The sequence below is a fragment of the Hyaena hyaena genome, unplaced genomic scaffold (genome assembly GCF_003009895.1).
Source record: "Hyaena hyaena isolate Hyena2069 unplaced genomic scaffold, ASM300989v1 scaffold_9, whole genome shotgun sequence".
In the NCBI taxonomy this organism is placed as follows: Eukaryota; Metazoa; Chordata; class Mammalia; order Carnivora; family Hyaenidae; genus Hyaena; species Hyaena hyaena.
This window is the reverse complement of record NW_024080641.1, coordinates 7,347,669-7,373,561: the sequence shown is the minus strand read 5'-3', so window position 1 is coordinate 7,373,561 and position 25,893 is coordinate 7,347,669. Positions and strand designations below refer to the sequence as shown.

General features: G+C 50.1%; 1 protein-coding gene across 1 annotated transcript in view; it reads left to right on the top strand.

Annotated features, from left to right (window-relative positions):
- The first annotated feature begins 506 nt into the window (after positions 1-506).
- Positions 507-25,893, top strand: part of SPTBN4 (spectrin beta, non-erythrocytic 4) — a 79,541-nt gene continuing 54,154 nt past the window's right edge. Inside the window, exons 1-8 of the mRNA XM_039248427.1 lie at positions 507-531; positions 645-946; positions 3,755-3,941; positions 17,276-17,481; positions 18,689-18,862; positions 22,232-22,323; positions 23,258-23,338; positions 24,004-24,119. Coding sequence (XP_039104358.1) covers positions 507-531; positions 645-946; positions 3,755-3,941; positions 17,276-17,481; positions 18,689-18,862; positions 22,232-22,323; positions 23,258-23,338; positions 24,004-24,119 — 1,183 coding nt within the window. The remainder of the gene's footprint in view (positions 532-644; positions 947-3,754; positions 3,942-17,275; positions 17,482-18,688; positions 18,863-22,231; positions 22,324-23,257; positions 23,339-24,003; positions 24,120-25,893) is intronic.

Genomic DNA, 25,893 nt, shown 5'->3' with positions numbered 1-25,893 from the left:
TGTATGCATCCATGAAGCTGGGGGATGTGGTGTGGGACACGTGTGAGATGTGTTTTATGGGAGTGTGTGACTCTTAGGGACAGCATATGACACCACATGTGACATGTAAGGATGTGTCACTGTGACAATATTTGAGTGGTAACTGTTTTGATGCTGTTTGTGACCTCTTGTGACTGTATGATGTAGGAGTGTGTGACAGTGCAAGATGTGTGACAGGTGAGTGTGTGACTAGTGTAACAAGTTTGAGTGTGTAAAAGTGTGTGACACTGTGATACTGAAGCTGTGCGTGACCTGTGAGTAGATGACACTCTTTGTGACCCCATGGGAGTGTGCGACGTGTATGACATACGCGTGCTTGTGTGTGACACGGCATGGGTGGTGGTGGCACTATTTGAGCATGTCACTAGTGTGATGCTGTCGGGCACTGTGCCAGAGTGGGACCCTATGTGAGCGTGTGACTGCGTGTGCATTTGAATGTTTGACTCTGCGTGACCCTGTGGGGAGTGATGCCGTGTGAGAGTGTGGCTGTGGGTAACGTTTGCGACGCTGTGACCCCGAGTGTGTGTGTGCGCGTGTGTGACAGTGTGGGAGTGTGTGACTCGTGAGAGTGCGTGGCTGTGTGTGACGCTACCTCTGGCCCCGAGAGTGGCGTGGCTCGGTGTGTGACCGCGCGTGGGCCAGCGCCGCAGGCGGCCGAGGCGGCGGGGGACGGCGGGAGGGAGGGGGTCCCGGGGGCGCGCCGAGCGCGGCGGCCGCGCGAGCGGGGGAGGCGCGGCGGCGGCAGCGGCGGCGGCGGCGGCGCATGCGGATCCGGCCGAGCGGCGGGGCCGGCGGAGCCGAGCGGAGCTGGGCCGGGCCGGGCCGTGCACCGGACGCCGCCAGTGAAGGCAGTAGGGCGCTGCGAGCAGCGGGGACAGCGGCACCGGCGGCCGGCCGCGGGGCCCAGGTGAGCGGCTTTGGGTGATAGCCCCTCCCTGCAGCATCTCCCCACCTGCCCGAGAATCCCTCCCCCGCGCGCCGTGGGCATGGCCTGAGCCCCTGGGGTCTCCCCGGCTGGAGGAAGGGAGGGGCCCAGGGCAGAATGAGCCCCCACACCTCAGCCCAGCGCAGCCTCCGCGCCATGCGTGAGTCTTCCTCCCGGGCCTTGTCCTTCCCAGGTCCCCTCCTTTCGAACAGTGACTAGACTGCAGGGCGAGAGAGGCGCGGCCTCGGAAGGGTTAAAGCATTGATTTCCCACCCCCAGCCCGGAGCCTTTGCTGGGGCCGTGGGACACCTCTTTCTACCTCTCCCATCTCCTTCACCTCCCTTCCTTCTCCATTCAATCACATAATGGCCAGCGCTCTTCCCAGGCCTGGCAGAGAGCTCACCAAGTGCTAAGCGCCTCCCCATCCCCAAGTATCCTCCACCCCAGGAAACAGTTGTGATCACCATTTCACAGGGAGGGAAACTGAGGCCGTGAGGCCGCGTTAAAGATGGGTTAAAGATGCAGGAAGAATAAGGCAGGACTTGAACTCATTTCTGTTGACTCCAGCACAGGCACTTTGACTGGCTAGGATATTCATCGTGTAAGGATGAATAATAATAACAAGGACCATGTATCAGGGGCTTGCATGTACTAGATACCATGTTCCCTCATCATCAACTCATTTCAATTACAAACATCCCTAGAAAATGGGTACTATTATTACCATTTTACAGATGAACAAACTGAGGCCCAGAGAGCGGAAGTAGTGACTGGCCAAGGTCACACAGGTGGTAAGTAGCCATGCACCCGTTTATAGCTTTCCATAGAAAGAAAGAAGAAGAACATTGGAGTTTGGAATGTTCGCCAGAAGGGACAATCTCTGCTACACTGACCAACCCCTAGACGCTGCTTTCCTACAATTTGGTGGTTTGTCAGCTGTTTGGGTCTTTGAGAAGGACATTGATCTCCTCATGGTTCCTTCCTTTCATAGCCCCAGAAACAAGCCTGGGATCCCAGAGGGAGGAGAGGTATCCGAATGTCTCCCACCCCCTTTAATTTCATATTTACAATCTGGCGAGTGTTGTAGAGCATAGCTCTGGATCAGACAATGTTGTCAGCTAGCTGTTGCCACAATAATGCTGCGTAAGAAACCACCCCCAAACTCAGTGTCTTAAAACACGGAGCATTTATTTAGCCATCACGCATCAGGTCAGTGGCTTAGGCTGGGCTCAGCTGGACAGTTTTTCTGGTCTCAGTGGGGGCTGAGTCACATGTTGGGGTGTGGGGCAGGGAGCGGTGCTGACTGTTGGCTGCATTAACCGGCCTTGGCTTTCACGACTGGGGCCTTAGGCCCCGCCTACCGTGAGAGTGTTTTTCTCATGGTCTCAAGCACAAGCAAAAACATGCAAAGTCCTTTGAGTTTTAGGCTTAGAATTCTCCAGCAGTGCCGCTTAATTCTGTTGGTCAAAGCTAGTCATGTGGCCAAGCCAGGAGTCAAGGTTGTGAGGGGACACTCTTCCACTTTCCCCCTCCTTACAGTAGAACACTCCAGAGTTCTATGGCAAAGGATGTGGTTATAAGGATGAAGAATTGGGGCCGTTTAATGCAAATATAGTACCTATGTTTGAACTCTGGCTACCAGCTAGCTTTGCAACCTTGGGCCTTAGTTTCCTCCTATATAATGTCTTTCTTTCTTTCTTTCTTCTTTTTTTTTTTTTTTTAAGTTTGGGGATGGCTGGGTGGCTCAATATGTTAAGCCTCCGACTTTGGCTCAGGTCATAATCTCGCAGTTGGTGAGTTCGAGCCCCACATCAGGGTCTGTGCTGACAGCTCACAGCCTGGAGCCTGTTTTAGATTCTGTGCCTCCTTCTCTCTCTGCTCCTCCTTTGCTCACACTCTGTCTCTCTCTAAAAAATAAATAAATATTTACATTTTATATATTTTTTAGAGAGAGAGAGAGGCAGAGAGAATCCCAAGCAGGCTCTGCATAGAGCTGTGAGATCATGACCTGAGCCAAGGTCAAGAGTCAGACACTTAACCGACTGAGCCACCCAGGTGCCCCTCCAATGTCTTTTTTTTTTTTTTAATATTTATTTATTTATTTATTTTGAGAGAGGAAGTATGCAAGCAGGAGAGGGACAGAGAGGGAGGGAGAGAAGGAGAATCCCAAGCAGGCTCCGTGCTGATGTGGGGCTCCCACGAACAGTGAGAACATGACCTGAGCCGAAGTCCCACACTTAACCGACTGAGCCACTCAGGCGCCCGTTTACCGCATTTTAGAGTTCTACTGATAAGTGTCATCCTTCTAACAAGAATACAGGGACAGTTTGCCCAGCCCCTACCCTGGGCCAGGTGCTAAGCTGGGTGCTTTACCACAGCCCTGTGAAGTGGTCAGAGTAAATAGTATTGTTAGTAGTATTATGCCCACTTTATTATTCTTTTTAATGTTTTATTTATTTCTAGGAGAGAGAGAGAGAGAGACAGCATGAGCAGGGGAGGGTCAGAGAGAGAGGGAGTCACAGACTCTGAAACAGGCTCCAGGCTCTGAGCTGGCAGTCAGCACAGAGCCCAAGGCGGGGCTCGAACCCACGAACCGCAAGATCATGACCTAAGCGAAAGCCGTACACTTAACCGACTAAGCCACCCAGGCGCCCCGTATTATGTCCACTTTAAAGACAGGGAAACTGAGGACGAGGGAGTGGACAGGACTCACAGACAGTGGCTGTTTGAAGTGGGATCTCTGAGCTCGGGCCCCGAGCCCTGCCTAACCTTGCCTCTGCTCCTCCCCAGGCCTCCCTTTCCCCGATGGCGCAAGTACCAGGGGAAGTGGACAACATGGAGGGGCTGCCGGCCCCTAACAACAACAATCCTGCGGCCCGCTGGGAGAGTCCTGACCGGGGCTGGGAGCGGGAGCAGCCCACAGCTGTCACGGCCGCCGCCTCCCTCTTTGAGTGCTCCAGGATCAAGGCCTTGGCAGGTACCCGGAAGAGGGCTGGCGTGGGGAGGAGGGAAGGGAGGAGGCTGCTGGGGTGGTATCTGTGTACCCCAGTGCCCGAGAACCTTGGTGGCCTGGAGGACGGGGAGTTACAGACACTTCGCACTTGAATCTGTAGTCCAACGTGGTCCAATGGAACTTTCCACTGTGATGGGCAAAGTGTTCTCTATCCGTGAGGTCCAACATACTAACCACTCACCACTGGTACTTTTGGCTGTAAGTGCTTGAAATGTGGCCCGTGCTTCTTGAGGGACCAAATTTTTCATTGTATTTCGTTTTAATTAAATTTAAATTTAAGTAGCTTGTGGATAGTGTATGAGGCAGTGCTGCCTTAGAACCTTGAAAAGGTATAGTCTCAGAAATGTGGAATTTTGGGGGTGCCCGGGTGGCTCAGTCGGTTAAGTGTCCGGCTCTGGATTTCTGCTCAGGTCATGATCTCATGGTTGGTGAGTTTGGGTGCCGCGTTGGGCTCTGCGCTGACAGCGTGGTGGCTGCTTGGGATTCTCTCTCTCCCTCTCTCTCTCTGCCCCTCCCCTGCTTGTGCTCTCTCTCTCTCAAAATAAATAAAATTTAAAAATACTAAATTAAAAAAAGAATAAATTTAAAAATAAAAAAGGGGGCACCTGGATGGCTCAGTTGGTTGAACAGCCGACTTCAGCTCAGGTTATGATCTCACAGTTTGTGAGTTCAAGCCCAGCATCAGGCTCTGAGCTGTCAGCACAGAGCCTGGAGCCTGCTTCAGATTCTGTGTCTTCCTCTCTGCCCCTCCCCTGCCTGTGCCCTCCCTCTCTCTATCAAAAATAAATAAACATTAGAAAGATTTCTTTTAATAAAAAAAGAAATGTGGGATTTTATAAGCATACTTCCTTAGAATCTCAAGATGCTGAAATATTGGATTTTTGGACCTGGGAATGTCATCCTCTGAGACTCTTCGAAGTTGAGGCCTTTAGAAATGAAACCCTTAGAATATAGAACTTTACAATCGTAGACCTTAGAAATTTTAATCATTGATTCCCTTGGATCTTAAACCCTTAGAAATCTAAACTCTAATAAGCATAGATCCTGAGGGCTTTATAATCCTAAACCTTTAGAATCTCAGAATAGAAATGTGGATCCTGAGAATTTTGAGATAGAATGACCACACCTTCCAGTGTTCAGCACTGAAAACCCTCAGTCTGGGCCAACCAGGATGGCCACTCATCCTACGTTGATGTTTTTGTTTTATGTTTTTAAATTTTTTAATGTCTATTTATTTTTGAGAGAGACAGAGACAGAGACAGAGCATGAATGGGGGAGGGGCAGAGAGTGAGTTGACACTGAATCCAAAGCAGGCTCCAGGCTCTGAGCTGTCAGCACAGAGTCTGCCGCGGGGCTCGAACTCATGGACCGCAAGATCATGACCTACACTAAAGTTGGATGTTCAACCAACTGAGCCACTCAGGCGTCCTTAGCTCTGATGTTTTAGTGCAATCTCCCCCACCCCCACCAAATCTATATGTGCCACAAAGTATGAATGAGAATTAACTCATGGATGGCCACCTTCCTCAGATTTAGAAAGTAGAATGGGGGTGCCTGAGTGGCTCAGTCGGTTGAGCATCCAACTTTGGCTCAGGTCATGATCTCACAGTTCATGAGTTCAAGCCCCAAGTCAGGTTCTGCAATGACAATGCGGAGCCTGCTTGGGGTTCTCTCTCTCTCCTCTCTCTGCTCCTCCCCCACTCATGCTTTTTCTCTCTCTCTCTCTTGAAATAAATAAACTTAAAAAAAATAAAACTAGAATGGTATAAAATATACTCGTGGAAACTTAAAATCATACTTTTAGACTCTTAGAACCTTAAAAATTCGGGATCACGTCAACTTAGAATTCTAGAATTCGTTATTTCATCCACAAAATATTCAGTGCTTCCTCTGTGCCTGACCTGTGCTGGATAATCTGCAGGACATGATGGTGACTGAGCAGCCCAAAGGACTCCCAGTCCCCTGGGAGAGCTAGATCCAGCCCAGATAGTGATGACCCCAAGTGGTCAGTGCCGGGATGGGTAGGCCGCGGGACCACTAGAGCTCAGATGAGGTGCCTGATTCAGTCCAGAGAGCCCGAGTGCTTCCCAGAGGAGGGGATGCCTAAGGTGAGCCTGGAATGATGAAAAAGAGAGAACCCTGAGGCGGAGAGCAGACTATTTCAGGCGGATGCAACAGCATATACAAGACTTTCAAAAGCTGGGAGTGGGTAGAATGAGGTGGCGACTAATGCAGTGTGGAAGGAAGCAGTGGGAGTCAGATCCCGAAGGGCCTTCTAGGCCACTGAGTAGCTGTAAGGGCACTGGGGAGCTATGGTAAGAGTTTAAGCAAGAGTGGGATGTGGTAACATGAGGATCAAGGCCCCTTCACATCTTAGAACCACTGATTCACAGAGCATCCGTGCTGGATACCACCGACAGACAGACATCTAGTCCAGAGAAATATAGGGATCCCCGGTAAGAAAAAAAAGTTCTCATACACTCCCTGTGTCTATGTAAGTTATCACATCTATAATTTTGCTAAACGCAACAAACCCACAACTCTGTTTTTAATCTCTCTTTATGTTTATTTGTTTATTTTGAGAGGCAGAGAGAAAAAGAGAGAGCATGAGTGGGGGAGGGCCAGAGAGAGAGGGAGAGACAGAATCCTAAGCAGGCTTCGGGCTGTCAGAGGGGAGCCCGATGTGGGGCTCGAACCCACAAACTGTGAGATCATGACCTGAGCCAAGATCAAGAGTCAGACGCTTAACTGATGGAGCCACGCGGGTGCCCCTGTTTTTTATCTCTTATACCCACAGTTGTTTAAAACTAAATCTCGTTATATTGGACTCCAGAACCAAAGCACAGAACCAGTTACCCTTTAGCCTGACGGTAACTTCAGGATGCTGTTATGCTATTCAAACTACGTCGTTGCTCGAAATACTATGGGGTGACCTGGACTGCTAGGGTGCATTTTCCTTTGCATCCCTTTGCTTACTTCTTTTGCGGTTTTTCCCTATTCAAACCAAGGCCAAACCCTTGAGCAGAGTCACGCATAACATGCTTTTTTTGTATGAACACGTTTGAAAACATTGTCTGGACCCCATGTTCATGTGAGTTTCCTTAATCACACTCCCTCCCCAGTTTATGGGTCTCTGTCATCATCAGTCTATCGGAGCACCCTCTCCACCTCGTTATAGATTCACTTATTCTCCCTGATGTTGTTTTTAACAATTTTTAAAGTAAGTTATCTTTACATCCAACGTGGAGCTCGAATTCACAACCCCGAGATCAAGATGCTTCTCAGATGAAGCCAGCCGGGCTCCCCAATTCACTTGTTCTGTCTTATTCCCACATCTCATACCAATACCTTCTCCCCTGTGGGCAACTATTCTGGTAGTTTTTGTTTGGCTTTGTTTTGTTGTAAAGTTTATTTATTTATTTTGAGAGAGAGAGAGAGCACACACATACACATACGCAAGTGGTAGAAGGCAGAGAGAGAGGATCCCAAGCAGGCTATGCACTGTTAGAACGGAGCGGAACATGGGACTTGAATTCACGAACAGTGAAATCATGACCTGAGCCAAAATCAAGGGTCGGACGCTTAACCAACTGAGCCACCCAGGTGCCCCCCATGTTGATAGTTAAAATAAATTTTTTTTTGTTTACATTTATTTATTTATTTTAATGTTTTATTTATTTCTGAGAGAGAAAGAGAGACAGCGTGAGCAGGGGAGGGTCAGAGAGAGAGAGAGGGAGACACAGAATCTGAAATAGGCTCCAGGCTCTGAGCTAGCTGTCAGCACAGAGCCCGATGTGGGGCTCGAACCCACGAACTGTGAGATCATGACCTAAGCTGAAGTCGGACGTTTGACTGAACCACCTAGGCACCCCTCTTTTTTTTTAATTTTTTAAAATTTTGGTAGTTTTAATGGTAATTCTTGTCTTTGTGGGTCTATGATTTTGCAAAATGTGCATTGCTAATTAGTGTGCATGTATACATATACTTTCACTATTTGTTAAAGTATTACATGCACATAAAAACGCAGATAAATTGTGAGTGTTGAGCATTTCCACAAATGGGCAGCGTCTGGTAACCAGTCCCCAGATAAGGAAATGGAATGTGAAAACAGCATCATGAAGTGTGTACCCCTTTGTGTCTGGCTTCCTTCACTCAACACTGTGCCTCTGAGACTCCTCCCTGTCTACACATACGTGTAGGGTGCTCCTTCTCGTCGCTGTATTGTATTCCACCGTGTGAATATGCCAGATTTTTTCCATTCACCTGTTGGCGAGCGTTTGGGTTGCTTCTGGTTTAGGGCTAGCACACGCTAGACGATTGCAGAACAGTAATTACTCGTATTTCAAGCTATTACAAACTATTGCTGCTTTATACTTCCCAGTGCATGTTTTTGGTGGGTGTAAGCACTCATTTCTGGTGGCTTACACCCTCATCGAGCGAAAGTGTTGGGTCATAGGGTAGGTGTATATCTAATTTTAGTGGAAACTGCCGATTTGTAACAGCAATAATATAACACTAATGGGCATCCTTTTACGAGCGTGTGTCAAAGCTTTTTCTCTCTCTTAATCTCTCTTTCAAAATAAATGAATAAACTTAAAAAGGAAGGAAGGAAGGAAGGGAGGAAGAAATCTTTGCCAGGGCACCTGGGTGGCTCAGTCAGTTACGCGTCCAACTCTTGATTTCGGCTCAGGGTCATGATCTCACGATTTGTGAGTTTGAGCCTCGCATGGGGCTCTGCACTGACCATGCAGAGCCTGCTTGTGATTCTCTCTGTCCCTCCCCTGTGCCTTCTATCTCTGTCAAAATAAATAAATAAACTAAAACAAACAAACAAACAAGGAAATTCTCTCTAGGGAAAAAAAATCCTTGCCTACTTCAAGGTCAAGGAGATATTTTTTGATATTTTCTTCTGAAAGACTTATTTATTCCTTTCACATTATATTTAGTGTCATTAGCCAAATGATATTTTCATTACTGTGTATAGTGGGCGTCAGGGTTTGCTTGTTTGTTTTATTTAGTTTGGTTTGGTTTTGGGTTTTTTGCCCCTTGGATAGCGAGTTGACTCAGTTTTATTTATAGAAAAGACTTTCGGGCGCCTGGGTAGCTCAGTCGGTTAAGCGTCCGACTTCCGCTCAGGTCATGATCTCACAGTTGGTGGGTTTGAGCTCCACGTCAGGCTCTGTGCTGACAGCTCAGAGCCTGGAGCCTGTTTCAGATTCTGTATCTCCCTCTCTCTCTGACCCTCCCCTGCTCATGCTGTCTCTCTCTGTCTCAGAAATAAATAAAACATTTAAAAAATTTTTTTTAAAAAAAGAAAAGACTTTCTTTTCTCTACTGACCTGCACTTTTACTTTGTCATAAATCTGAGAGTCATATATTTATGGGTTTGTGCATGTGAGTATTGCTCAGTTAGCATATTCTACATTGAAGGTTTTGTTTGGTTTGGGTTTTTTGTGTTTTTGTTTTTGTTTTGTTTTAAGTAAGCTCTAAGCCCAACGTGGGGCTCGAACTCATGACCTCAAGATCAAGCGTTGCACGCTCTACCGACTGAGCCAATCAGGCGCCCCTAAGATCATAGTGTTTGTGTTATTTTCTCGTTCAGCACTATGGCTTACAACTCGGCCAGGTGGCTCTGGGTGCTTCTACTCTGTTGTTCCTAACCGCTCCAGGGAGTCTATGGTGTGAACTCACCATATTCAGTTTTCCCAAGAACAGACGATGAAACTGTCTCCAATCCCCCAACCCATTTGCCCCCCAAACAGCATTGCATTGAACCTCCTTAGGCATGGTCCCTATAAACCAGTGCAGAAAAGTTTATGGGACGTAAGCACAGGGAGAGAATTGCTGTGTCACGGGGGTACGCTCGAATTTATTTCGACTCAGATTGCTTCCCAGATGGCTGCTCTCGTCTATAACTCCCCCAGGAGACACGGAGGTGATAACATCCCCACATTTCCACCATGACTGGTGTTCTCCGGCTTCTTGACTTTCCCCAGACCAGCAGCCAGACATCTCAAAGACATACTAAGTGTCTTCATATCCTTTCTCCTGAACCAATAGTGGATAAAAGAATAGTAATTGCTCAGCTCTCTAAAGGTTTTGATGTATTAAAGATATGAATAAGTTGAAGTTTTATTCTTTTTCATTTTTTTTAATGTCTATTTATTTGTGTCTGTGTGGGTGTGAGAGAGAGAGAGTGTGTGAGCAGGAAAGGGTCAGAGAGAGAGGGAGACACAGAATCCCAAGCAGGCTCCAGGCTCTGAGCTATCGGCACAGAGCCCGACGCGGGGCTCGAACCCACGAACTGTGAGATCATGACCTGAACTCAAGTTGGATGCTCAGCTGACTGAGCCACCCAGGTGCTCCTCTTTTTTATTTTATTTTTTTATATTTATTGATTGATTTTAAATATTTATTTATTTTGGAGAGAGGAAGAGTGTGGGAGTGCGAGGCGGGGGAGGAGAAGAGAGAGGGGCACAGAGGCCCTGAGGCGAAATCTGTTGCTTAACGACTGAGCCACCCAAGCGCCCCTGAAGTCTTATTCTGAGGAAATGTGTTTTGCTTGCGCTAGCAATTAGCACAGAGAAGAATACGTAAATGATAACTCAATGTGAGCACAATGGCAGAGGCAGGACAGTTGTCATTTGGCTTGGAGTCCTGACAGCCCAGAGGTCTGGGTGCCAGCTAGAGTCTGGGCAGGAAGCAGATGGCCTCCCTCAAGGGGGTAAAACTGAGGGAAGCTTAACGAAGGGACTAATTACAGAGGTGTGGCCAGGTCTACAGGCACCAACAAGGCCAGGGGACACCCGGGGATCTGGGATTGAGCAGGGCAGGCAGCAGTGAGGGGACCGAGGCCTCACAACCTGGGGGCTGCTGAAGGCTGGGCAGAGGGGAGGGAATAAACTCCTCAGCCCTTCCTTCTTCCTCTTAGCCAAACGCAACTGGCAGTGTGAGGCTTTTGAGGCTGGGGAGCCCATTCGGGACAGTTCCCAGTGACCGTCTCCCTGAGCTCAGAGCACGGGCAGGACAGTAGAGGTGGCCTCAGAGGGCTGCACGGAAGACACCCTACGTGGTGACCAAACGCAGTAAATACAGGAAACACTCAGTGTCATCCTAGGTCTGAAGTGGCACTGGGAGACATCTGGTTTTGCCCCCATTGTGGTTTTTTATTTAATGTTTATTTATTTATTTCTTGGCGGGGAGGGGCAGAGAGAGAGAGAGAGAGAGAGAGAATCCCAAGCAGGCACCAAGCTGTCAGAACAGAGCCCGACACAGGACTCGAACTTGCGAACTTCGGGATCATGACCTGAGCCGAAATTAAGAGTCAGAGGCTTAACCGATTGAGCCACCCAGACGCCCCTCTCCACTGTGTTTTATACAAACATAAATCAGTTGCCAGCGTTTAAAAATAGGGAGATATGGGGGCACCTGAGTGGCTCAGGCGGTTAAGCTTCTGACTCTTGATTTCAGTTCAGGTCATGACCTCACAGTTCATGAGTTTCAGCCCCGCATCAGGCGCTGCATTGATAGCACAGGGCCTGCTTTTGATTCTTCCTCTCCCTCTCTCTCGGCCCCTCCCCTGCTCGTACTTGTTCTTTCTCAAAATAAATAAATAAACTTAAATAAGGAGACTTTGGGGCGCCTGGGTGGCTTAGTCGGTTAAGCGTCCGACTTTCGCTTGGGTCATGATCTCGCGGGTTGTGGGTTCGAGCCCCGCGTTGGGCTCTGTGCTGACTGCCAGCTCAGAGCCTGGAGCCTATTTCAGAGCCTGTATCTCCCACTCTCTCTCTGACCCTCCCCTGCTCATGCTGTCTCTCTCTCTCTCTCTCCTAGAAATAAATAAAAATATTTTTTAAAAAAAGGAGATTTTATCTTTAAACATGTGGATTTGGGGCTCCTTGTGGAATCAGATGACATGGCAACAGTGGGCTTTCATTTCTAGAATGCTCCATGCACAGGTGCTGTGTGGCCGCTGCCTCTTTTGGGAGGGCCTAGGTTTCTCTTTATCAGAGTCTGCCAGGCCCCTGTGGGCATTTCAGTTCTGGACCCCAGATCAAACCTAACAGGATTTTTTTTTTAATTAAAAATTTTTTTTAAATGTTTATTTATTTTTGAGAGAGATAGAGACAGAGCTCAAGCAGGGGATGGGCGGGGGGGGGGGGGGGGGGGGGGGAGACAGAGAATCTGAAGAAGGCTCCAGGCTCCGAGCTGTCAGCACAGAGCCTGACGTGGGGCTCGAACCCACGAACCACAAGATCACAACCTGAGCTGAAGTCGGATGCTTAACATACCAAAACCCGCAGGTGCCCCCACGCTAACAGGATTTGTAAACACAAAACCCAAAATCTCACGGCATCGTGCTTTATGAGGTCACCATCCGGGTGGGCCAGGGTGTGTTTCTATTAATTTTCTTTTGGTCTCAGCAAAATAAGATCACAAAATAAAACAATATTCTCATGGATCCCTGTCTTCTTCCAAGCACGAATTTCCAAACACTCAGAGTCCCTCAGAGTCCACTGATCTAGACAAAGCCCTCATTTTGTAAATGGGAAGATGGAGACCCAAAGGGGAGAAACGGCCACTCGAAGCCAAATAGCATGTTATCAATGGAGGCAGGACTGAATGCAGTTGCCCTCATTCTGGCAGCTCGCTGCGGGTGCACGGAAGGTCCACTCTGGCTTCAGCTCTGGCCCAGATCTGCCATTTGGCTCGGGCGCCGGCCACTAGAAGGCAAAATAACCAAATACTTGATTCAGCATCTCCTCCGTGATCCCTTCCCCGTGTATGATTGATGGTCAGGTGGTCGCACGGGTCCCCAGCCTATCCACACAGCACAAAACCCGCACGTAAACAAATAAGATCTTTCGTGTGCATTTACTATTAGTTTCTACGTGCTCACTTTCAAATTAGAGGTAAACTTTTTTTTTTTTTATTTGTAAGAGAGAGAGAGACAGCGTGAGCAGGGGAGGGTCAGAGAGAGAGGGAGTCACAGACTGAAATAGGCTCCAGGCTCTGAGCTGGCAGTCAGCACAGAACCCGATGCGGGGCTCGAACCCACGAACTGCGAGATCATGACCTAAGCGAAAGTCGGACGATTAGAGGTACCCCTAGAGGTAAACTTTTAACATCTAGTTTAATATAAAAAAAAAAATACAGGTCAGTCAGTGGATATTTTCTAGCACTGCATATTTTCTTTAAAAAATTTTTTTAGGGATGCCTGGGTGGCTCAGTCGGTTAAGCGTCTGACTTCGGCTCAGGTCATGATCTCATGGTTTGTGGGTTCAAGCCCCGTGTCAGGCTCTGTGCTGACACCTAGCTCAGAGCCTGGAGCCTGTTTCAGATTTTGTATCTCCCTCTCTCTGACCCTCCCCTGCTCATGCTGTCTCTCTCTCTCCCAGAGATAACTAAAACATTAAAAAAAAATTTTATTGTTTTATTTATTTTTTTTGAGAGTGAGACCGAGTGTGAGCAGGGAGGGGCAGAGAGAGAAGATTTCAAACCAGGCTTCAGATTCTGAGCTGTCAGCACAGAGCCCGACGTAGGACTCGAACCCATGGACCATGAGATCATGACCTGAGCCGAAGTTGGAAGCTTTACCAACTAAGCCACCCAGGCGCTCCACAATGCATATTTTCTACTGCCAGGATCAAATGCGATATTTAATAATATTACGAAAGGGGGAGCTTGGCTGGCTCAGTGGCTGGAGCATGTGACTCTTGATCTCAGGGCCGTGAGTTTGAGTCCCACATTGGGGGCAGGGTTTAACTAAAAAAATAATATTACACAAGGTAAATGTTATGGCAAGAGAACTTGAGAGCTTTGAAATGGGTAAAAAGGGAAATAGCCTGGCTATACAAATCTTGATTACTGCGTGAAGAGGGAACTTAGAAGTGTGACAATAAAGTCATTTAATAATGAAATGCTGGGGCGCCTGGGTGGCTTAGTCGGTTAAGCGTCTGACTTTCGCTTAGGTCATGATCTCGCGGTTTGTGGGTTCGAGCCCCGCGTCGGGCTCTGTGCTGACTGCCAGCTCAGAGCCTGGAGCCTATTTCAGTCTGTGACTCCCTCTCTCTCTGACCCTTCCCTGCTCACGCTGTCTCTCTCTCTCTCCTAGAAATAAATAAAACATTAAAAAAAAAATAATGAAATACTAACCATACTGTGCAGGCTGAGCTCCTGCAACAGACAGACCCCACAAGGCAGGGACTTGAAGGAGATAGAAGCTGATTTCTCCCTCCTGGATAATCCTGAAATAGGCAGCCTGGTGGACAAAGAGGCTCTGCCCAGTGTGGGTTCCCGGTTCCTTCTTCTATCCTGTGCCCTGGGGGCCTTGTGCTCAAGTTTGTAGGAGTTGGGGGAAGAGAAAGGAAGGCCAGGCAGTAGTTTCCTGTTGTGTTAATACTTTTATTTTATTTATTATTTTAAAAAATCTTTCTATTTATTTATTTATTTATTTAATGTTTATTTTATTTCTAGGAGACAGAGAGATAGCGTGAGCAGGGGAGGGTCAGAGAGAGAGGGAGTCACAGACTGAAACAGGCTCCAGGCCCCGAGCTGGCAGTCAGCACAGAGCCCGACGCGCGGCTCGAACCCACGAACCATGAGATCATGACCTAAGCGAAAGTCAGACGCTCAACCAACTAAGCCACCCAGGCACCCCTCTATTTATTTATTTAAAAAATTTTAAAACATTTTATTTATTTTTGAGAGAGAGAAAGCATGAGCAGGGGAGGGTCAGAGAGAGAGGGAGACACAGAATCTGAAACAGGCTCCAGGCTCTGAGCTAGCTGTCAGCATAGAGCCCGACACGGGGCCTGTGAACCCACTGTGAGATCATGACCTGAGCCGAAGTCGGACGCTTAACCGACTGAGCCACCCAGGCACCCCAAATCTTTCTATTTATTTTTGACAGAGAGAGAGAGAATATGACAAGGGGAAGAGCAGAGAGAAGGAGACACAGAATATGAAGCAGGCTCCAGGCTCTGAGCTGTCAGCATAGAGCTGGATGCAGGGTTTGAACTCATGACTATGAGATCATGACTTGAGCGGAAGTCAGACGCTCAACTGATCAAGACACCCAGGCGCCCCTATTTTATTTTATTTTTAAATTTAGTTTTTAGAGAGAGGGTGGGCAGGGAAATGGGGAGAGGGGCAGAAGGAAAGAGAGACAGAGAGACAGAGAGAGAATCTTAAGCAGGCTGCAGGCTCAGAGAGGAGCCCAACGCGGGGATCGATCCCATGACCCTGGGATCATGACCTGGGCCAATCAAGAGTCAGTCGCCCAACAGACAGAGCCACCCAGGCACCGCCTGTTTTGATAACAATTTAATTTATGAAATAATTATAGATTCACACGAAGTTGCAAAGAAAGTACAGATGATAAAAAGACTAACCCAACTGAAAGATGGGCAAGAGATTTGCATAAATGTTTCTCCAAAAAAGATATACACATGGCCAACGAACACATGAAAAGATGTTCAACATCATTAGTTATCAGGGAAATGCACATCAAAAACACACGGAAAAGCTATTTTATTCCACTAGAATGGCCGTGATCAAATGGAAAATAACAAGTGGTGGTGAGGATGTGGGACACCGGAAGCCTCGTACGTTGCCGGTGGGAATGTCAACTGGCACAGCCACTTGAGGAAACACTCTGGTAATTCCTCAAAAGGTTGAACATCCGACTCTTGGTTTCAGCTTAGGACATGCATGATCTCACGGTTTGTGGGTTCGAGCCCCACGTCGGGTCTGCTCTGGCAACTTGGAGCCTGCCTAGGATTCTGTCTCTCCCTCTCTCTCTGCCCCTCCCCTGCTCAGTCTTGCTTGCTGTCTCTCTCTCTCTCTCAAAAATAAACTTAAAAAAAAAAGTTTAAATGTAGAGTTACCATATGACCCAACCATTTTCACTTCTGCATATATACTCAAGATAACTGAAAACGCGTGTCCACATAAGGACTTTTATGTACCTGAATGTTCATAGCCGCATTATTCACAATAGCCTCAAAGTAGAAACAGCTCCAATGTGCGTCTGCTGATGGGTAGAGCAGGACAATGCAGGAAAGCCGCAGAATGGAATATTATTTAGCCGTAAAAAAGAAATAAAGTACTAATAACATGGCATGGATGTACCTTGAAAACATGATGCTAAGTGAAAGAAGCCAGACACCCAAAAGGTCGTACATCGCATGATTCCATTTATATGAGATGTCCCGAATAGGTAGATCCGGAGAGACAGAAAAAGAGATTTGTAATGTCCCAGGGCTGGGAGAAGGGGGAATGGGGAGTGACTCCTAATGGGCCCAGGGTTTTTTTTCTTGGAGGGATGAAAATGTTCTGATATCAGATGGTGGTGTGGGTTGCACAACCCTGTGAATATATTAAAAGTCACCGAAGTTACACTTTGGAAGGGTGAATTTGATAGTAGGTGAATTATAGCTCATTCTAAAGCTGTTACTAAAAAAGTAAAATTAAATTAACACGTTGTAGGAGAGGTTCCCAAGCCCTGTCTTTGTAAGTAAGTAAGTGAAGCAGTAGTTGCCTACATTGTTCTGACACCTCCGCCCCCCTCCCGCCCCACCCCACCCCTCCCCGTGGGCAGTCACATGCCCACTCTGTGCCCTAGGGATGTGCAGGTTGTAACTGGCATCCAGCTACGCAGGGCTGGGAGGCTGGGGCTCCATTCTTCTCCTCAGGGGCATTCATTCTAGCATATTCCTTCCTCTTCATCCCCCACAACCCGTCACACCCAAGTCTGATTTTTTTTTTGGTCTGTAACTAACTCTCCAGTGTGTCCCCTTCTCCCATTCCCAGCTTCTGCCCTGGTGGGGCTGGTCCTCTCTTTCCAGAGTCCCTTCCCGGGTCTCCCTGCCCTGGGCTGTTATTCTTGCCCTCTCTGACCCACCCTCTCCTCAGCAGCCAAGAGGTGTTCCTGAAACACAGCTCTCATTCCCTCCCACCCTCTCCTTAACCTTCCATATCTCCCTAGTGTATTATCTGTGCCCCACTAAACTGGACTCTGGGAGGGAAGGACTGTCTGTACTCAGAGCCAAAAAGAGTGCGGGGACACATAGCAGGTGCCCCGATATGTACTGAATGAATGAACAGGGCCGGCTGGGGTGGGAATCAGGGAGGGAAGGCTTCTCGGGGAAATGGGCTCAGGAAAGCTTTAAGGACCGGTGTCCAGGTGGGCAGCGAAGTGTGGGCCGGGCGTCTCAGATAGGAGGAGCGGCTTGTGCAAAGCTCTGATTGCTGCAGAGCTGGGCCGAAACAGCCCTGTGCGAGGGGCTGCGGGGAAGCTGCAAGGGGGGAGGGGCTGGGGGCGCGGGGACTCATCAGAGCCTGTCCTTCAGATGAGCGCGAGGCCGTGCAGAAGAAGACCTTCACCAAGTGGGTGAACTCGCATCTCGCCCGCGTCGGCTGCCACATCGGGGACCTATATGCGGACCTCCGGGACGGCTTTGTGCTCACGCGGCTCCTGGAAGTGCTGTCCGGGGAGCAGCTGGTGAGGGGGCCCGCAGGCCTGGCGGCAGGGGGCGGCCCTGGGATTCCGGGCTAGGCTACGACAGAGCCTGGCTACGGGGCCGTTGGGTGAGCGGCCTCTGTATTCGGGTGGGTGTGAGCAGCGTGGGGGCGTGGCTGGTTCCTTTGAAGGCGAAGGCCGCGGATCCCAGCGGACTCTGCACTTGGGGTGAGGAGGAGCTCCGTTGGAAGGGGTGGAGCTATTGGAGAAGGGAGGGGCTTTCTTAGAAGCTACAGGCCCGGGTAGTGCGGTAGCCAGAGGCTTGGACCTGTTGCAGGGGGTCTGCGGATGAGGTTGTCATCGGAAAGGGAGGCTTAGGTCGTGGAAATCTGGGGGACCAGACAGAACTCGAATGGATTTGGCTTGTTTTTGTACGAGTTGGTTTTGTATTTTTTTTTTAATTTTTAAAGTTTATTTATTTTTGAGATAGAACGAGCAGGGGAGAGGCAGAGAGAGGGAGAAAGAGAGAATCCCAAGCAGGCTCCGCACTGTCAGCGCAGAGCCCGATGCGGGGCTTGAACCCAGGAAGAGCGAGATCACGACCTGAGCGGAAACCAAGAGTCCCATGCTTAACCACTGAGCCACCCTGGCGGCCCCTGTTGCATTTGTATTTCTGGGCTTGGATGAGGCTTCACCGCAAAGCGTGGGATTCTAGCGATAGAGATTCATTAAAGGACTAGAGCCTGGAGCTCCGAAGTCCTGGGGGGCATGACTACAGCACAGAAACGAACGCCATTGGAAGTAATAGTGCTTTAAAACCAGCGGAGACCTAGGGGAATGGGCGTGGCTCTAGACAGAGAGCTGAAGGCTGTGAGGGGCATGGCCCTGGGGCATGTGGGCCAAACCCAAGTGGCCTGGAACAGAGGTCAAAGGCAGGGCCCGGGAATGTGGTGACCAGCAGGTTGCTGAGGCCTTGGGATAAGAGGTGGCCATCAGGTTGGATGTGGAGCTTCGGTAGAAAGAAAAGGTGGGGACAGCAACTAGAATAATCCAGGAAGGGGGCTCTTGAAAGGATCTGGCTGGAGGGAGCAAAGACGTCCTTGGGTCTTTGAGTAGAGCGAAGAGGCGTGGCCTGGGCGTGGACACTCAGGGGGCGTGGCCACGGGGGCCGACCTCACTGGTAGGCGTGAGGCCGAGGGCACCGAGCCCTTGCACAGGCCCTCCACCTCCCAACGCCCTGCCACCCTAGCCAAGACCCACGCGCGGTCGCATGAGGATCCACTCACTGGAAAACGTGGACAAGGCGCTGCAGTTCCTGAAGGAGCAGCGCGTGCACCTGGAAAACGTAGGCTCACATGACATCGTGGACGGGAACCACCGGCTGACCCTGGGGCTAGTCTGGACCATCATCCTGCGCTTCCAGGTGATCCCCAAGTGACCCCTGCCCAGCCCACCCATCCCCAGACGTGTAGCCTTAGGAGGGCATCCGCCACCCACTCATCCACTTATTCATTCATTCATTCCAAAGATTTTCCCAGTATGATCCAGGAACCCTATTCCAAGGGGTGGGGATGAAAATTACGATGAAAGTAACAATCATTATCTCCACCACCACTATGATTTATATTTTTTTTTTACCCGGTTCCAGGCACTGTGCTAAGCACTTGGCATTTGATACACACAATAACCCCGTAAGTTAGATACTATGTATTACATTTTACCAGGGAGAAAACTGAAACCCAGAGAGTGGAAATAATATGCTCAAGGTCACACAGCTGGGTAGTGGATCTGGAATTCAAATCCAGGCAATTTTGCTCCAGTTCAGAAGCAAAATTGACACATTTTTTACCTTTATAAAGCTTAAATTGTGGTGGGGGAGACAGACTATTAACGAACCCATAAATACATAGACAAGAGATGCATGAGAAACAGAGAGGCTCTAGGTAAAATCTATGCAGAAAAGAACAGATTATTTTTAATATATTTTTAAAGTTTATTTTTGAGAGAGAGAGAGAGCAAGTGGGCGAGGGGCAGAGAGAGAGAGGGAGAGAGAGAATCCCAAGCAGGCTCTGCAACGTCAGCGTGGAGCCTGATGAAGGCTCGAGCTCACAAATCTGAGATCATGACCTGAGCCGAAATCAAGAGTCAGAGGCTCAAGGGACTGAGCCACCCAGGCGCCCAAGAATAGGTTATGATAAGGCAGCAAAAAGAATACAAAATATCAGGTTGACCTTGTTGAGATTTTAGACTTGTGGTCAGAGAAGGAATCTCTGAGAAGCTGTTGGCTGCATCACATGAAGATGAAAGGAGAAAGCATTCCAGGCAGGAGGCACAGCTGATGCAAAGTCCCTGAGGGAAGTGGGAAGGAGCTGAAATGTTGGAGGTCCAGAAAAACCAGTATGGCTAGAGAATATGAGACAAGGGGGATCCAGGGAGGAGATGAGGTCAGAAGGGTTGACAGGGCCTAGGTGATCTGTGATTAGCAGTTTTGATTTTATTCTCTTTCAGATGGGGAGAAATTAGAGATTTTTATCAAAAGGATAGACATCATCAGATTGATTTACTTATGTATTATAAATATTTATTTTTGAGAGAAAGGGGGACAGACAGACCACGAACAGGGGAGGGGCAGAGAGAGAGAGAGGGAGACACAGAATCCAAAGCAGCTCCAGGCTCTGAGCTGTCAGCGCAGAGCCTGACGCAGGGCTCGAACCCACAAACTGTGAGGTCATAACCTGAGCCGAAGTCGGACACTCGACCGACTGAGCCACCCAGGCGCCCCGACATCATCAGATTTAGACAGTGGTTGGTCGCCAAAACTGGGGGCTAAGAGGCCAGGAAAAAGACTGGAGCTAGACCAGAGTTGGGCCAGAGGGAAGTGAAGAGGGAGACAGATAGGAAAGATGCCCCATCATGGGAATGGGCAGGGGAAGGGGAGGGAGGTGTCCAAGCCAACATCCAAGGCTCAGGATGGGGGATAAAGTGGGGCCACCCAGGGACAGTCCAAGGAGGAGGAGCAGATTTAAGGGACAGTTTGGGATATGATGGTGATAAGGATTCTATGTCTGGGACATCGGGGGAGCATTTCGGAGTTCCCTGGATCATGGGAATAGAGCTCACGGGAGGGGTGGAGGCTGGAGACAGATATGAGCGTTGCCAGTATAAAGTCGGGGAACGGGACTATGGGGGTTCAGGATCACTGCCGGCGGCTGGAGCCCCGCACCAGGGGGTGGCACTTCGTTGGAACCTAGTTTTCTCCCTCGGAACCCAAATGCCAAACTCAGCTCTTGAGTCCTAAGACCTAAGTCTCTAACACCCATCCAGGGCTCTTGAACCTGCTTTAGATTCTGGGGCACTGAGGACTTTATTGAACACCTATACTAAGTGTGATAGAGCAAGAATACAAAACAAGCATTCTGTGGTCCTAGCACTTTAATAAGTTAGTGAGTGCATTAGTCTGTTAAGGCTGCTGTAACAAAATACCACACTCTGAGTGGCGTAAACAACGGAAATTTATTTTCTCAAGTTCTATAAGATGGAAGTTCAAGATCAAGCTGCCAGCACAGTCAGTTCCTCCTGAGGCCTCTTAGCTTGCAAGTGGCCACCTTCTCTCTGCGTCCTCGTATGGCTTTCTCCCTGTGTGGCACATCCCTAGGATCCCTTCCTCTTTTTATAAGGACACCAATCATTTTGGGGACTCACCTATGACCTCATTTAAACTTAATTGCCTCCTTTAAAACATTTTTTAAACATTTATTTATTGTTGAGAAACAGAGAAAGAGACAGAGCATGAGCATGGGAGGGGCAGAGAGAGGGGGAGACACAGAATCCGAAGGAGGCTCCAGGCTCTGAGCTTTCAGCAGAGTCTGACATGGGGCTCGAACCCACGAGTGGTGAGATCATGACCTGAGCCAAAGTTGGATGCTCAACCGACTGAGCCACCCAGGTGCCCCTAAACTTAATTACCTCCTTAAAGGCCCAATCTCCAAAGACAGTAACATTTGGGGGTCAGAGTTCGACTTAGGAATTTTGGGGGGAGACACAATTCAGTCCATAACGGGGAGACAGTAAACCAGATGAATAAATAAGAGGTATCAGTGATAGATGCTTAGGAGATAATGAGGCAGAAAAGGAGGATGTGAAATTTGAGTACACACTGTGATTTAAAATCAAGTGGTTGGTGAAGGCCTCACTGAGAGGTAATATGTGAGTCAAGACCTCAGACTGAGGTGAAACCACGTGGGCCCCTGCAGGAAGGAACAGGCAGTGCAAAGGCCCTGAGGTGGGAAGGCGCTGGTGATTTAGCGATGAGGACAGCAGGTCTCTGGAGCAGAGTGAGCTGTGGAAGAGAAGGTCAGAGACATAATGAGGGGAGTGAGTGAGACGGACCCACGGAGGGTCCAGGAGATGGGAAGCATGTGACCTGATCTGGGTGCTCACAGAGTCCCTCGATGCCACGAGGAGAACAGATGGGGTGGGGGGGCAAGAGCAGAGAGGCCAGCCTGGGGGTGACTGCACTAGCCCAGGCGGGAAATGATGGTGGCTTGGATCAGAGAAGTGGCTTCCCTGGAAGTATGGAGGCTTCCCTGGAAACCGAGGCCCTAGTCCACAGCCTCCTCCCCCAGCCGTGGATGTCCCAGTCCACCCCAGATCCCGCCCTCGCGCTCCGGAACCCCCACCCCCAGCCCGAAGCCGCCCCTCCCATCTCCTCTGTCCCTGGCAGCAGAGTGCACCTGCGCCTCCCTGGCATGAGCCCTGCGGGCCCCAGCAGCCATGTTTTATACCCTCACAGATTCAAGTGATCAAAATCGAGACTGAGGACAACAGGGAGACGCGCTCGGCCAAGGATGCACTGCTCCTGTGGTGTCAGATGAAGACAGCTGGGTAAGCGCACCCCCTCTGCACCCCCACTGGGCGAGTGGGGGCCCCTAACCTAACCTCGAGGGCTCCTCCTGGGATGAGAGTGCAAGGGGCCGCCCAGGTCCTCAGTGTCAGAAAGTTACATCTGGGGTTAATGAACTGGTAAATAAAATACGTCCGCTCTTGTGACCTTGACAAACAAACCCATGTAAGAATCTGGAGGACCTGGTTCAAGTTCAGAACTTGGGTTCCTCAGAGAACAGTGCTAGATAGTGGCGGACCGTCCCCAGCCTGCTCGGTCCCCTGCGTCTCATCCTGTGCCTGCAGAGGCCTCGTGGGCACCTGTGTGAACGCCCCTAGTCCCGAGCTCCGGGAACCCCCACCCCGGAAGCAGCCTCGGACGGTGCACATCGGGGCTCCGGCGGCTCCCGTGAGAAGTTCAGGCTCTTGGGTACCTTCAGCGGGGCTGAGAAGGGGGCCGCTCAGGCTCTGCTGGGAAGTTCCCTGGACCTCCAACTCTCTGCCCCGCGGGAGAGGCATGGCCTGAAACTCAAGTCCCCTCTGCAGAGCTGCCCCTGGGAGGAAGCGGGGAGCATGTATGGATGGAGACTGAACTTTCTCTGCTGCTCAGCTTTCTGGGGCTGGACGGCATCAATGCTGTCTTGCCATGTGTCTGTCTTTACCTCTGTGTCTGCTTTTCCTTGTGTCTGTCTCCCCCTCCCCCTTCTCTCTCCCCCCCTTCCTCCTTTTTTTCTCCATCTCTGTCTGTATCTTGCTTTCTCTCCATCCCTCTCTCTTTCCATCTCCTTGCCTCATATGATCTATCTATCCATCCGTCCATCCATCATCTATCCACCCACTCACCCATCCATCTGTGTCTATCTCTCCCTCCCTCCTTCTCTCCCTCCCTCCTGACTGTCTCCATTTCTGCCTCTGTCTCTCCCTTCCACGCTGTCAGTTACCCTGAGGTAAACATCCAGAATTTCACCACCAGCTGGCGGGACGGCCTGGCCTTCAATGCGCTCATTCATCGGCACAGGTACTACATGGCCTGGGGCGGCCCGGCCCCGCCCCCGCCCTGTCCCTCAGGTACACCCTCTACACACCTGCATACAGACGGCACACTGGTGACGCACGGACCCATCCCTTCATGCGGGCACAAGGCACACACCGCACAGAGCCCTGTCCAGGCCACACAGCCTGTGTACGCACAGAAACACACGTGCCCTCACACAGCTGTGGAGCCACACGCACACTCCTGCACGCACATGACCTGTGCCTGCCTCTTCGATGCCTCCAGGGTGGAGAGCTCCCTCCCCCACGGTCGGTCCTCGCGGGTTCCCTCGCGTGCCGGGAGCCCCCCTACCAGCTCCCTGTGCACCCACCTTTCACACCCCAGGGCCTGGCGCTGAATTGCCTGAGGGGCGGGCATCCAGACAAATTGTAGCCGCATCGTGACTGTCCATATGACATGTTAGGGAAACTGAGGCCCGGAGCCTGGGAGGGACTTGCTCTTGTGTGGTCGGAGTGGAACCCAGCCTTTTCTGCTGTGGACACACGTTCACCCACAAGCCCTGCCTGTTCTGTACACACTCATACACTTGGGGAGACCCATTCCACCCCACACACACAGCCAGAAACCCACCAGCTGTACCCTGGCTCTGGAGCCTGCCTGCTGCCTGCCCGCTCTGTGCCCCTGCCCAGGCCCGACCTCGTGGACTTCAGCAAACTCACCAAGTCCAACGCCAACTACAACCTGCAGAGAGCCTTCCGCACGGCTGAGCAGCACCTGGGGCTGACACGTCTGCTGGACCCTGAGGGTGAGCCCCGCACAGCCCCAGCCGGACTTCCTCCTGGGGCGACCCGCGACCCCGGTGCCAGCCTGAACTCCACTCCATCCTGCTGCAACACCGACCCAAACCCGAGTCCTTTCAAGTCCCGGCTCCGCCCAGCACCTCCCCTGCTTCACCTCTAATCGCCCCTCCTCCCCATCTTCCTGTCCCTTCCTTTCGCATCTGTCTCCAACCCCAGCCTCATCTCCATTCCTGCCTCCACTTGCCCCATCCCCCCATCCCGTTACCAACCCCAAGCCCAGTCGGCTCTCCCAGTCCCCTCGCCCTACCTGACTCAGGTCACAGCCCCAGAGCCCATCCCACCCCCAACATTATTCCCGGCCCATCCCCTGACTTCAGCCTCACTCCTGACCCCGGGCCATGCCAACACCCACCTTCCAGTCTCTAGAATAACAGCTGTTCTCCCTACTCTGTGCCAAGCACATGGCTGGGAATTTTAGCAAAACTTTTCGCTTTCATCCTCACACTGACCCGGATGGATAGAACTTATCCATCCTGTTTTAATTTTGCGTTAATATTTATTTATTTTTGGGAGACAGAGAGAGACAGAATGCAAGTGGGGGAGGGGCAGAGAGAGAGGGAGACACAGAATCTGAAGCAGGCTCCAGGCTCTGAGCTGTCAGCACAGAGCCCCACACGGAGCCCGTGAACCTCGAGATCACGACCTGAGCCAAACTTGGACGCTTAACGACTGAGCCACCCAGGCGCCCCCTTATCCATCCTGTTTTAAAGTGACAGAAATGAAGTCTCAGAGATGTGAAGTCACTTGCCCAGTGTCACACTGAAAACCAGTACATGGGACTTCTTTTGGGGGGGATGGGCAGAGAGGGAGAGGGAGAGAGAGAATCCTAAGCAGGCTCCGAGCTGTCAGCACAGAGCCCGACACAGGGCTTGAACCCATGAACTGTGAGATCATGATCTGAGCCGAAACCAAGGGTCTGACGCTTAACCAACTGAGCCCCCCAGGCGCCCCTTACATGGGACTTCTGATAGCTGTATTCTGTGCCTAGCACATAGTAGGTGTTTAGTGGCTATCCATTCCATGAGTTGGTGAAGAGTAAGGGCTAAGTATAATATTGTACATTCAGTGGGCAAATCAAAACGATAATTGAATTTATTGAGTTTCTCCTCTGTGCCAGACTGTTCTTTCTAATACAGTGCTCACATGGCAGGCACTGTGATAATCCTTAGCCTTACGATGGGGGAAACTGAGGCTCAGAGAACTTCGGTCTGTTTCCTGAGGACATGCAGTGAGTAAGTGGTTGAACAAGGATTTGAGCACACGCTTCCTCCAAAGCCCACGTCCTTGACCTCTGACCTCACAAATAAATACATAAAATAAATTTATTTGTTTATAAAATAAATAGTAAATAAATAAATACACATCATAAATATTCAGCGAGCTCCTACTGTATGCTGGGCATGACCAGAACAATGGTAAGAAAGATAGGCATAGCCTTTGTTGTCACGGAACTCAAGCTCAAGATAAGGACAAGATTGCATAAGTGAATATTTAATTGCAGATGATCAGGTCCAGGAGGCAATGATAAGAGGTGATGAGGAAGAGTAACAGGGGTGGCCAGTCTACACAAGGTGAACAGGGAGGCTTATCTGAGGAAGTGTACGTTGAGTTGAGCCCTGAAGGATGAGTGGGAGGTAGGCACACAGAAGAGGGAACAGTGTTCTACCTAGCGAAAACAGCATGTGCCAAGGCCCTGAGGTGGAAGGTAGAATGCTGTGT